The 14,144-nt window shown below is 27.0% G+C and overlaps 1 protein-coding gene across 1 annotated transcript in view; it reads right to left on the reverse strand.

Moving 5' to 3' along the window:
* Positions 1 to 3,985: 3,985 nt before the first annotated feature.
* LOC119611287 (probable serine/threonine-protein kinase cdc7) overlaps positions 3,986 to 14,144 on the reverse strand; it is a 100,390-nt gene continuing 90,231 nt past the window's right edge. The window contains exon 4 of the mRNA XM_037966821.1: positions 3,986 to 4,193. Coding sequence (XP_037822749.1) covers positions 4,137 to 4,193 — 57 coding nt within the window. The 3' untranslated portion in view covers positions 3,986 to 4,136. The remainder of the gene's footprint in view (positions 4,194 to 14,144) is intronic.

Below are 14,144 nucleotides of genomic sequence, written 5' to 3' on the forward strand. Positions count from 1 at the left end.
ATTGTTTTAGCTTCAAATTCTAGATTATGTATAACAACAATTGTTTTTCACTGTTTATGTTAGATATACCTACCCTTCAGGGTGGAGAGAAAGACATGTTCAGGTGTTTGTTATTCATAATCTGTAATTTGGATCATCCAGTTAGTTATAGAAAATTAGAATTGCGTATGAAAAAAATGAATTAGTCATCATTTTGAAATTATTTAATAAATTCGTAGCCTGCTTTTGATTTCACTTAGATTCCATAAAACTTTTCGTCTAAAATATCTGCTTAGGAAATGCCCCTAGCTCTGAGTTTAGGCTTTTTTGAGTGAGTGTAGATTAAAATATTGTCGTCTTTGACCGATTAATAACTTCATACTTGAACTTTTTTCTAAATACATACATATGTAGTTGCTAATTACTTAAATATTGCTTGTTAAACCTTTAATATTCCACTAAATTCAATATTATGTCAATTGTTTATTATTAAGAATTGAAATTTTTCAATTACTTCTTTTATGAAATTCGTGTTTCCTTCTTACAAAGATAGATTATTCTCTAAAATAGTAATTTCGATCGATGCACATTATCTATTTGAACATTATGTACTGTTATGAACATTTTCAAGAAACTGAGGACCTTTTCAGAGAAATATATTTTTTATTTTTTTCGTATTTAGTACATTAATACGCACCGTATTCCTACAAAAAATTGGTTCAGATAAAAAAAAAAATGTTTTCAAAAAAATTTTTTTTTTTTTTTTTTTTTTAAATTTTCCTAACAAAATTTTTCCCAAAAAGCCACACTGCATTTCGGAGAAGTGTACATGAACACAGTTAAGTCAAGCATTTTATTAAATTGGCATTTTGCTGCTAGCAGTTATTTGAATATTTTTTTGTTACAACATATGTATGTATGTAAATCGTTTTATTTCCAAAATTGTTTATATGTATGTATATATTTACTCTTTTTTTCTATTATTTGCTTATATCATCAATTTTGTATTTGTTTAAGATAAAAACATATATACAAATATTTGTAAAATTTAGGTTAAAATTGTGTTTTTCCCATAAACAGTATTGATTTTGGTTGGTAAAAAATAAAAATTTGTTTAAGTCAAATAAAGTGAAAGTGTGTTTAATTCAAGGTTTAAATGATTCATAACCTACACCAATAGCGTGCAAAATATTTACTTAAATTATAGCTCAGAGTTAGTGGTGATATATTTAAAAATTTTAAATATTTCACCAATTTTTTCGCATACGATTCCACCAAAAGTTCTCTTTAATCTTCAGCAATCTTTTGTCAAGTAGTAAATAATTTATTATTTATATATTTACTGTATCCCAAAAGCAACAGAATCTAAAAGTGAAGTAAATATTAAACCGATAGTACGAGAAAACAAAAACGTTCACATTTTTCTACGAAACACTCTAAATGATTTAGTATAGTCGCTCATTGTCACCAAGTGTTGATGTATGTTTTAGATGCCTTTGGCTGCTTGTGTCCAAATTATTTCAAAACGACACATAGGAATTTCTGACAGGGTTAAGAATTGTAAGGCCTTGACTACACAGGGCCACAAAGAGTCATTCATTACTCTAGAAAGCTTTTGCATTACTTACTCAAGAATGATTTCTGCAGGCCTTAAGGACAAGAGGTGATAATAATTACATTAAGCAGGCTTAGGGCATAATGATTATATTAAGTAATTCATTACTTGGTCAATAACAATTCCTTGTAATGTGTAATTGAGAAATAACCAAATAATGCTAATTACTATTATTTTAAATTGTTAAAAAAGGTAAAAATTACAAGTAATTGTAATTCAAATTCCAATATAATTAAATAAGAATTCTAATTACTTGTAATGTAATTGAATTATAATTTCAATAGCTTTTAATGTAATTGAATTACAATTACTACTAATGTAATCTTCCAATCCAGATATTAAGTAATATATTACAGAACAATAAGTAATTAATTGTATTCTTTGGAATTATTATTTTTTTGTAATTGAGCTATTGCATAAAATTGTAATTGGCATTACTTCAATTACAATTATAAGTAATTATAATTATATTAAAATAATAAATCCAAAATATTAAATAGTAATATTTCACAATTACTTAACAATTACAATTAAAATAGTTGCAATTACACATAAATGTAATTTGTAATATTTAAATTACAATTAAAAGTAATTGGCAAAGATTCAATGGTAAGTGATTGTAATTGGAACAATTTTAATTTCAAATACTTTTAAAGTATTAAAATCAGACAAGTTTTTTACTAATATTTTTGGCTTGAGGAGTAATGATTACATTTTCTGTTACAATTACAATTGTAATTAAAGTTTTTTCTTTTACAATTACTTGTAATTATAACTGAAGTTCTGCCAAATACAAATATTTGTAATCGTAATTAAAGATTTCAATTACTTGTATATAATTAAAATTTTGCCAATTACAATTAGTTGTAATTGTGAATTTTTTTTCTTGTAATTACTTGTAATTTAGAATTACAAATACCTAAAGAAGCAATTGTAACTTCAAGCAATTGTAATTGACAAAACAAAAATTACAATTACAAGTAAATGTTATTGCTTAATGGTAAATTACACATTACAGGAAATTGTAAGTGGAAAAACTTCAATAAAAATTATAAGTAATTGTAATAGATTATTGCTCAATAACACATTGTAATTGACTATGTAATGAATTACTTTGTGTAATCATTACCCACTTAAGCATATCCTTTATTGAAAGAAGAATGTAGGTGCTCTATGTAAAGTACCAGGCCTTTTAAAAACGTTCCTTAAGACTGGATTCAAAAAATTGCTTTTTTTGTTAATGTTTGTTTTTGTGTGATTTTGGACATACAGTCTCAAAATAGTGATGGTGACTAAAGTTCAAATAATGTGAAAGTTTGTCAAGTGTTTGTGTTATTTGGCCTCCTCACATTGTTTATGTGACCCTTTTATAGCACATTGATATTCTGAAACTATCAGGACCCGTCATATCGCGGTGGCCATCAAAATTATTTCCGGTTATAAACTAAGACACGTGACCATTTATTTTAACACGAATATCAAATAACTTTTCAGTTTATTTGTTTACTAGTGGACTCTGGGCTCTGCAATAGATTACTTTTGGCGGGTCAAATAACTAGTTGCTAGTATATAGTACAATAAAAAGTTTAACATGACTTTGTTGCTCTTTGTTAAGATTGCTAAATTAAAAATTCATCTCATCCTGAGACCATAAATCGTCGATATACAAAGAGCTCTCGAATGTGCTATATGAATCCAAATTTTTATTCTCGTGTAAATCCAAGAGTACAAAAAAGTTCTTAAGAGAGCTCATTGCATAGAGCTGTCTTAAAGCATACATCGGCAAAAAGAGCTTTCTTATACTCTTAACCTAACTTTAAGCTTAAAAATACATAAAAAACTATCAAAATCATTAATAGTCTTCTCATGTTTACATTATGCCGATTACAGGCCTAAATAGAGGATTGAATTACTCTCTCCAAAAAAGAGAGCATAAGTCAAATGATTGAACATTTGAATATATAAATAACTCGAAAGAATGTTCACCATTAACTCCATTTAAAACTACTGGGGGTCTCTACACAAACACTCTACCAGCACACTCGAGTGCACACTCTAAAATTTCCAAAGGAAATAAAACAAGGACAATATGACTCTCCCACACCCTCTCGTATGGTACTCACTAACTTTAACCAAATAAACTAAACCAAAACAACAACATTTGTTATATGTATATAAAATTGTATGTTGCTTTTGTTGTTGCTGTTGAACCCACAATTTTTGTTTATAGAACTGCCGTTGCCGTTGTTGCTATTTTTGTTTGGAACCAAAGGTCTAGTCAATGGTTTCACTTTTTTTTTTTTTGCTCCTTCTAGAAATTTAAGTTCATTTTTTTCCTTTGTAGGTCAATTTGTTTCGTTTCTAGTTGTGAGTTTGTGTTTTTTCCATTTGGTTTAAAAGATAAATGAATATTTTGTATGCTGGTCGAAAAATTTTTTTTTGCTGATTTTTGTTTTATCTGCATTTCAAGTTACGACTATTTGTACCCATAAACTTAAAAATATAGACTTTGTTTTTGGTAAAACAAACAGAGAAATAAAATTCACTTACCATTACGATTTTCACTATCGGCGGGTTTCATTTGTATGGGATGATACATCTGCAAGGAAAATAAGAATATTATTTAAATATTATATTCATAAAACAAAAATTTAAAACTATTTTAGAGCAAATATAGTACAAACTGTTCAAAACTATGTAAAAGCCATAAAAAGCCTAATATTAGGCTACTCTTTGTATATAATTAACACTAATTTACTGCTTCAAAAAAACCATTTTAATATTAATAATTCTTATACAAACAAATTTAAATTAAATACCAAATCCCTTAATTATAATCCTCTGAACTTGTCAGCACTTTCTACTAATCCTCTACTATAAAAAAAGACAAATAACGTTAATAACTAGCACCAAACCAACTAACTCATAATTCATACTTAAAAACAATTTATGTAATAAAAAAGAAGAAAATTTATAACAAATACTTATCTCTAATTCCAAATACCAAACACCACACCATGGTGGTTCGCACTTATTTTATTTATCTATTTTTTAAACTTCTCCACTACTTTTATTTTTAATGACTCTGTTTTAAAAAAGTCATTTGCAAAAGTAATATTGCGTATATGAATTATCTGTGTAAAAAATATTGTCAACCAACCAGCAATTAAAATTCTTTATTCCTTCTTTCATTTTACTACTTTTGTATTGCTAATGGAATTTAAGTTTTTCTTTTATTTATTCATTCATTTTCTGGTTTTTAACTAATGAAATTTATAATTTTTCAGCTCATATGTTACTCATAGCTAGTTTAGTATCCGCTAAAATGTGTTATTATCGCGGATATTCATAAAATTTCCAAGTTGTTTAAGGAATACATATAACAATTACCTATTATGAGGTACAAACTAAGAAGTCTGTTAACGAAACTAACTAACTAACTAACTAACTAACTAACTAACTAACTAACTAACTAACTAACTAACTAACTAACTAACTAACTAACTAACTAACTAACTAACTAACTAACTAACTAACTAACTAACTAACTAACTAACTACTAACTAACTAACTACTAACTAACTAACTAACTAACTAACTAACTAACTAACTAACTAACTAACTAACTAACTAACTAACTAACTAACTAACTAACTAACTAACTAACTAACTAACTAACTACTACTACTAACTAACTACTAACTAACTAACTAACTAACTAACTAACTAACTAACTACTACTAACTAACTAACTAACTAACTACTAACTAACTAACTAACTAACTAACTAACTAACTAACTAACTAACTAACTAACTAACTACTAACTAACTAACTAACTAACTAACTACTAACTAACTAACTAACTAACTAACTAACTAACTAACTAACTAACTAACTAACTACTAACTAACTAACTAACTAACTAACTACTAACTAACTAACTAACTAACTAACTACTAACTAACTAACTACTAACTAACTACTAACTAACTAACTAACTAACTAACTAACTAACTAACTACTAACTACTAACTAACGAACTAACTACTACTACTAACTACTAACTAACTAACTAACTAACTAACTACTCTAACTAACTAACTACTAACTAACTAACTAACTAACTAACTAACTAACTAACTAACTAACTAACTACTAACTAACTAACTAACTACTAACTAACTAACTAACTAACTAACTAACTAACTAACTAACTAACTAACTAACCAACTAACTAACTAACTAACTAACTAACTACTAACTAACTAACTAACTAACTAACTAACTAACTAACTAACTACTAACTAACTAACTAACTAACTAACTAACTACTAACTAACTAACGACTAACTAACTAACTAACTAACTAACTACTAACTAACTAACTAACTAACTACAACTAACTAACTAACTACCTAAACTTAACTAACTAACTAACTAACTAAGTCTAACTAACTACTAACTAACTAACTAACTAACTAACTAACTAACTAACTAACTAACTAACTACTAACTACTAACTAACTAACTAACTAACTAACTAACTAACTAACTAACTACTACTAACTAACTACTAACTAACTAACTAACTAACTAACTAACTAACTAACAACTAACTAACTAACTAACTAACTACTAACTAACTAACTAACTAACTAACTAACTAACTAACTAACTAACTAACTAACTACTAACTAACTAACTAACTACACTAACTAACTAACTAACTAACTACTACTAACTAACTAACTAACTAACTAACTAACTAACTAACTAACTAACTAACTAACTAACTAACTAACTAACTAACTAACTAACTAACTAACTAACTAACTAACTAACTAACTAACTAACTAACTAACTAACTAACTAACTAACTAACTAACTAACTAACTACTAACTAACTAACTAACTAACTAACTAACTAACTAACTAACTAACTAACTAACTAACTATAACTAACTAACTAACTAACTAACTAACTAACTAACTAACTAACTAACTAACTAACTAACTACTAACTAACTAACTAACTAACTAACTAACTACTAACTAACTAACTAACTAACTAACTAACTAACTAACTAACTAACTAACTAACTAACTAACTAACTACTAACTAACTAACTAACTACTAACTAACTAACTAACTAACTAACTAACAACTAACTAACTAACTAACTAACTAACTAACTAACTAACTAACTAACTAACTAACTAACTAACTAACTAACTAACAACTACTAACTAACTAACTACTAACTAACTAACTAACTAACTAACTAACTACTAACTAACTAACTAACTAACTAACTAACTAACTAACCTAACTAACTAACTAACTAACTAACTAACTAACTACTAACTAACTAACTAACTACTAACTACTACTACTAACTACTACTAACTAACTAACTACTACTACTACTAACTAAACTTACTTACTACTAATTTTAATCCAAAGTTTTTTTTTCACAAATGCCCCTTTCATCCCACTAAGTGACCATGGAAATGGTCTTTTGAGTGAAAGAAAAATTCAAAAAAAATAGGCCATTTGAAAAAATAGGGAAAATTAAGTGCCTAATATAGAAAAAAAATTATTCTTAAGTTAGAAAATAGTTTTTTTTTGATGGATATTCCACTCGCAACCCACTATGGGACTAAAAATCCCTCAAAGGAAATTGTATAAGCTTTCTTTTAAGCAAAAAAAAAAAAAAAAAAAAAAAGAACCATTTTGAAAAAAAAAATTAAAAAAAAAATATTAAAAAAATTTTCAAAAAATTTGGAAAGAAGGAAGTAATAGCTATCTGAACTCCTTTGGACAATTTTTGCTAGGACCAATAGGAAAAGTTACACTCATTTGAGTAAAACCCTGTATGACCAAAATATCTAACTTTGACCCCCTCTAAGTCCGGCAGTTCTTGACCGATAGAGCTTTGTGTCCGGCCTATTATCCCATAGTGCAAATTTCATCTAAATCGGAAGACATCGATTTTTATAGTTGGGTTCCCCATATACATATATACATATAAATATATATATACTAATTTTAACGTAATATTTATGAAAATTTCATTATAATATGAAACATTATTCTATCACACCCTTTTCTAATTTTACGAATTATCGAAAATCTTTCGTAATACCTTTTTTTGTTATATCCCTTTAGCATTTTGTGAGTTAACTTTCTGCTAACTTATTATGACTAGCTTCAAAGTACTTAACTCAAACTGTATAGTGAGTGAGCACTGACTCGTTCCTATGACATTACATTGCAAAACTGAAGAGTATTTTATAAGTAAAATGATAAGCTTTTCAGTCATCTCTGATTCATTTCTCGTTAACCATAAGTTTTAAGTTAACTCAAAATCCAACTGGAATATTAAGAAACTTGTTTAATAAAAAAATAAAAAAAAAAATGTATAATATAACTAACTCAATTGTCAAAACCGAGTCCTTTCACTGGATCATGAGTAATGACCATATCCATAAGTTATCGCTTTGTTAAAGCTATAAGTATTAAGTGCAATTTTTAAATTTCTTTTCATACTATCCTCGTTATAATTAATACTCATCATTATCTAAAGCATACAAAGGCGACATAAACATGAGCTTTTATACGCATTAGATATTCGTTAGTTAGTACTTAGATATACATTCTTTAGGATACATATAAATGTATGTTCATGTGTGCTGAAATTTGTTTGTAAATATGTGCATTCATATACATACATATGTATGTGGTTGAACAATTTAAAGTGGTCGACACCAAAATCCGCATACTAACATTTCCGCAGTGCTAAAAGAGAGTTTGTATGAGTAGTTATAGTAGTAGTTGCAGTGGTAGTGGAACAAACCTGCTGTTCTAGGTAACTGTTTAGAAAATGCAATTTTATCCAATTTTTGCATTTAAAGAGTAGATTACTTAGTCTGGATAAACTGTTTACTAATATAAATACGAATTTGAAATTGCTCCACGTTACTTAAGAGAGATGATGGACTATTTTGATATATTTAGGAATACTATTAGGAAATCAAGTCTTAATGCCTTTAAAATCTACTGGGTATTCTTTGGCATATTTTTTATAACAAAACTCATTCAAAACCATTCATAGACACAGAGTCATCAGTGATTGTGGAACATTAAAACCAAAAGGATAATTTAAGCGACTTCTAGGCTAGATATAGACTAAACTATTAATTAGACTATAAACTTGACTATATACTAGACTATAGATTAGATTATAGAGTAGACTATAGACTAGACTATAGGCTAGACTATGGACTAGACTATAGACTAGACTATGGACTAGACTATAGACTAGACTATAGACTAGACTATAGACTAGACTATAGACTAGACTATAGACTAGACTATAGACTAGACTATAGACTAGACTATAGTCTAGACTATAGACTAGACTATAGACTAGACTATAGACTAGACTATAGACTAGACTATAGACTAGACTATAGACTAGACTATAGACTAGACTATAGACTAGACTATAGACTAGACTATAGACTAGACTATAGACTAGACTATAGACTAGACTATAGACTAGACTATAGACTAGACTATAGACTAGACTATAGACTAGACTATAGACTAGAGACTATAGACTAGACTATAGACTATACTATAGACTATACTATAGACTAGACTATAGACTAGACTATAGACTAGACTATAGACTAGACTATAGACTAGACTATAGACTAGACTATAGACTAGACTATAGACTAGACTATAGACTAGACTATAGACTAGACTATAGACTAGACTATAGACTAGACTATAGACTAGACTATAGACTAGACTATAGACTAGACTATAGACTAGACTATAGACTAGACTATAGACTAGACTATAGACTAGACTATAGACTAGACTATAGACTAGACTGTAGACTAGACTAGACTATAGACCAGACTATAGACTAGACTGTAGACTAGACTATAGACTAGACTATAGACTAGACTATAGACTAGACTATAGACTAGACTATAGACTATAGACTAGACTAGACTAGACTATAGACTAGACTATAGACTAGACTAGAGACTATACTATAGACTAGACTATAGATTAGACTATAGACTAGACTATAGAAGACTATAGACTAGACTATAGACTAGACTATAGACTATAGACTAGACTATGACTAGACTATAGACTAGACTATAGACTAGACTATAGACTAGACTATAGACTAGACTATAGACTAGACTATAGACTAGACTATAGACTAGACTATAGACTAGACTATAGACTAGACTATAGACTAGACTATAGACTAGACTATAGACTAGACTATAGACTAGACTATAGACTAGACTATAGACTAGACTATAGACTAGACTATAGACTAGACTATAGACTAGACTATAGACTAGACTATAGACTAGACTATAGACTAGACTATAGACTAGACTATAGACTAGACTATAGACTATAGACTAGACTATAGACTAGACTATAGACTAGACTATAGACTAGACTATAGACTAGACTATAGACTAGACTATAGACCAGACTATAGACTAGATTATAGACTAGACTATAGACCAGACTATAGACTAGACTATAGACTAGACTAGACTATATAGACTAGACTATAGACTAGACTATAGACTAGACTACAGACTAGACTATAGACTAGACTATAGACTAGACTATAGACTAGACTATAGACTAGACTATAGACTAGACTATAGACTAGACTATTAACTAGACTATAATATAAATTTTCGTAAAATTTCCAAATGGGTCTTTTCACTATTAATACTCTGTTACAAACATCCATCCTCGGTCTGTTTGTTATTGCTTTTGTTGCCCACTATGCTTTCATTTCATTCCTTTTTTTGCTTAAAGTTTTTAAGCGCGCTTCAACGTGACTTATAACATAGAATTTCCGGCGCTTTAAAAATGGACTGACTGTAATGTCAATAAATCACTGTAAAAAAAAGAGTTGCGTAGTTGCACAACGTACTTGTATGCATGTCCTTGCTGGCTCTTTCATATACACTTCTTTTGTATGCAAGTATTTGGTATATAAATTGTATTAAGAAAGGACTAAGTATAAAATAGGGTTACCAAATAAAGTCGAATTTTTACACTACTAATTGGGTTGTATTAGGGCATGAAAAAATTTTTTTTTATTCTGAATAGCAAAAAAAACAAAAATTATACATTTTCGAATATCTGCTAATCCTTAATGTGCTCTATGTAAAAAATAACCAATATTTCCTCACTCTATTCATCACTTTAAGCTGTTTTTAATTAGTAACATTTTCATGAAATTTAGAAAAAAAAATCCTACAGAAATAAGCATATTTTATAAAAACCCAACTAGCTTTAAGGCATATTTTTTTTTTTCTTCCTGATCATTTTCTACTACAGCTTTCTCTAACCGCTTCAGTTAACAACTCAAATTTATTCTAATGAAAAAAGAAAACATTCTGCATAAAAAATTATATAAAATTCTTTAGTTAATTTTACGCCTTTAGTCACTTCAATTCTTTATCGTTGGTTGCCATTTTTTTTTCTCACTGCCACATTTTTACTTTAACATTTTAATAATGCAACGACGAAATATTTACATTAAAAATCATGACGAGAAAAAAATGTTCTTTTAAAACGATTAAAAGCGAAATAGTTGACCCCTTTTTTGCGCAGTATATATATCTGATGTTATGCAGTTTTTGCACAGTTCCTGCTTGTACACACCAGATATGTATGTATGTGTGTGTGTGGTTCTTTTGGTCGGTTGATTGTCTGGTTGAAAATGGCGAAAATATAAGAAAAATTTACAGAAAAATGTTGCAAAATTAATCGTTCATTGTTTCATAGTCATTTTTCAAATGTGATTAACACAATAGTTGTTACGAGCGTATACAATTGTAAAAGAAAATTTCGCGTGTTCGAGATAGCAGCAATGTTTTCTTTTTTAGAGCATTTATAGTAGAGTTATTATGGTAGCAGTATGAGTTGTTAAATATTGCATATTAAATAGTTGACTTTGGTTCTTAACAAAGTAAAAGAGTGCTGTACTCGGGCTGTACACAGAAAGAATAAGAAGAAATTGGTTTCAGTTAACGAAATAATTGTGTTGGAATTAAAATTGCCACCACTCGTCAAAATGATTATTGAGCTTTTGTACAAAAGCTCTTTAAGAACACCTCTATGCAATAAGTATATTGGGATAAAACACAACTGTCACAAACTTTAGCCTTATTGTTAAAAACCTGTTTAAATTGTATTATTAACTTGAGTGTAAAAATCTCTTTGTTAAACAGCTTTTTAAAACTTTTGAAACAACATTTTTTTTGCAAAAAGCTAATGTTTTTTAATCATTTTTTAAATATATTTCTTAAAAAAATAAGTTTTTGAAGAAAGATCTTAAATAATTAATCTTTTCATATGGATTTTAATTAAAAGAGCTTTAAATAAATCTTTTATCAAAAACGCTTTGCAAAAAAAGCTTTTAATTAAACACTTTTTGCAAAAAATATCTTAAAAACAGCTTTTTATAAAAGTAATATTTAAAAGAAAAATATGTCTATTAAAGCTTTGAAGGACTTAGTTTTTAAAAAACTGCTTTTTTATTTTATTAAAAAGCTTATTTAAAAAAGAAAAGATTTTTAAAATAACTTTTTAATAAAAAGCATTTAACAATACTTACAACCAAATTTTTAAATAAATATTTGAAGAAAAAGCTTTTTATAATTTAAACTAAAATCTTTATATGAAACGTTTTCAATACATATACAATGCTTTTTACAATAAGCTTTTCATAATAGACTATTTAGCAAGAAACTTTTCATAATAATTTTTTAAATAAAAAGCTTATCACAAGATGATTTTATATAAAAAGCTTTAAAGAATAAAACTGTATATGAATTGATTTTATAATCAGCAATTCTTAAAGAAAAAAACTTTATATAACAAACTTTTAAATTAAAATATTTGTAAAATGAGCTTTTAAATGTAAAGCTTTTTATCACAAAGTTATAAATGAAAAGCTTTTTACGGTAAGATTTTAAATGAAAAGCTTTTTTATGATACTATTTTAAAAGCTTTTTACAGTAAGATTTTAAATGAAAAGCTTTGTTATGATACTATTTTAAAAGCTTTATATAGTAAGATTTTAAATGAAAAGCTTTTTTATTATACTATTTTAAAAAAAGCTTTTTGTAATTAACTAATAAATTAATAGCTTTTTTCAATAAGTTTTAAAAACTTATAAATGAAAATGTTAAAGCTTTTAAAGGAAAAGCATTTCATTACAAAGTTATAAACGAGTGAATGCTTTTAAATGAAAACCTTATATCACAAAGCTCTAACCGAAAAACTAATTGCAATAAACTTTTAAATGAAAAGCTTTTTATGGTAATCTTTTAAAGAAAGCTTTTTACAATTAGCTAATTACAATAAGCTTTTAAATGAAAAGCTTTTTAAGGCAATCTTTTATAGAAAGCCTTTTACAATTAGCTAATTACAATAAGCTTTTAAATGAAAAGGCTTTTTATAGAAAATATAAGAATATAGAAAAAGCTTTTTGAAAAAATATACCTACATTGTAAAAATTTTTTAATGAAATGAGTTTTTTCTTTAAATTGTTATTAAACAAAAAGCTTTTAAAAAAATTAAGTAAAAATAAGCCTTTTAGAAAATTAACAATTTCGAGAAATTTACTACAACATGTTCTTTCACAAAGAAAGCTTTTTGAAGAATATAACTTTGAATCAAATGCTTTTTATAGAAAATATAAAAATATAGAAAAAGCATTAAGAAAAAATATACTTTGTTAAAATTTTTTAATGAAATGAGTTTTTTTTTAATTGTTATTAAACAAAAAGCTTTAATAAAAATTAATTTTATAGAAATAAAAAAGAGCTTTTTAAAAAAATTAAATAAAAATAAGCTTTTTAGAAACAATTTCGAGAAACTTACTACAAAATGTTCTTTCACAAAGAAAGCTTTTTGAAGACTATAACTTTGGATAAAATGCATTCAGATGGACAATAATATTATAAAGTGAAATAAAAAGCTTTAATGTTTTTCATATGTGGGCCCTTACTTTGAAAATACGTTTGTTTATGCTGGCCCCCAAAAAGTTAAATAATATCTGCTCTTTTGTTGGTTAAGAACATTTTTATTGCTATGAATTTTTAAAGCTAATAATATCACACACAGTGGAAAAAATGTTTAAAATCGTAAAGAAAATTTTTATTAAATTAAACATTTTTCAGAAGGAAAATAAGGACTATGTCCAATATTATCACTAGGAACACATGAGTGTTCAATTTCATTTATGGCAGAAATTAGTTCTAAAAGAACAATACATGCAATGTAAACCCCTTAATTTTTCTTAGTGTATATTCATGACTTTACTTCAGTAAGAGTTTTTAAAACCTAATTAGTAATAATTTATAAAAATGTAAAAAAAACGAAGAAAAAACTTGTAAATCCTCGCCATTATTAATATTCCAGCAAAACTGTGTGTATAAAACTGCTAACACAACACAGTAAAAAAAGCATACTA

The sequence above is a fragment of the Lucilia sericata genome, unplaced genomic scaffold, assembly GCF_015586225.1.
Source record: "Lucilia sericata isolate MDLA Ls3-8-SP2 unplaced genomic scaffold, ASM1558622v1 Contig001411F_arrow, whole genome shotgun sequence".
NCBI classification, from domain to species: Eukaryota; Metazoa; Arthropoda; class Insecta; order Diptera; family Calliphoridae; genus Lucilia; species Lucilia sericata.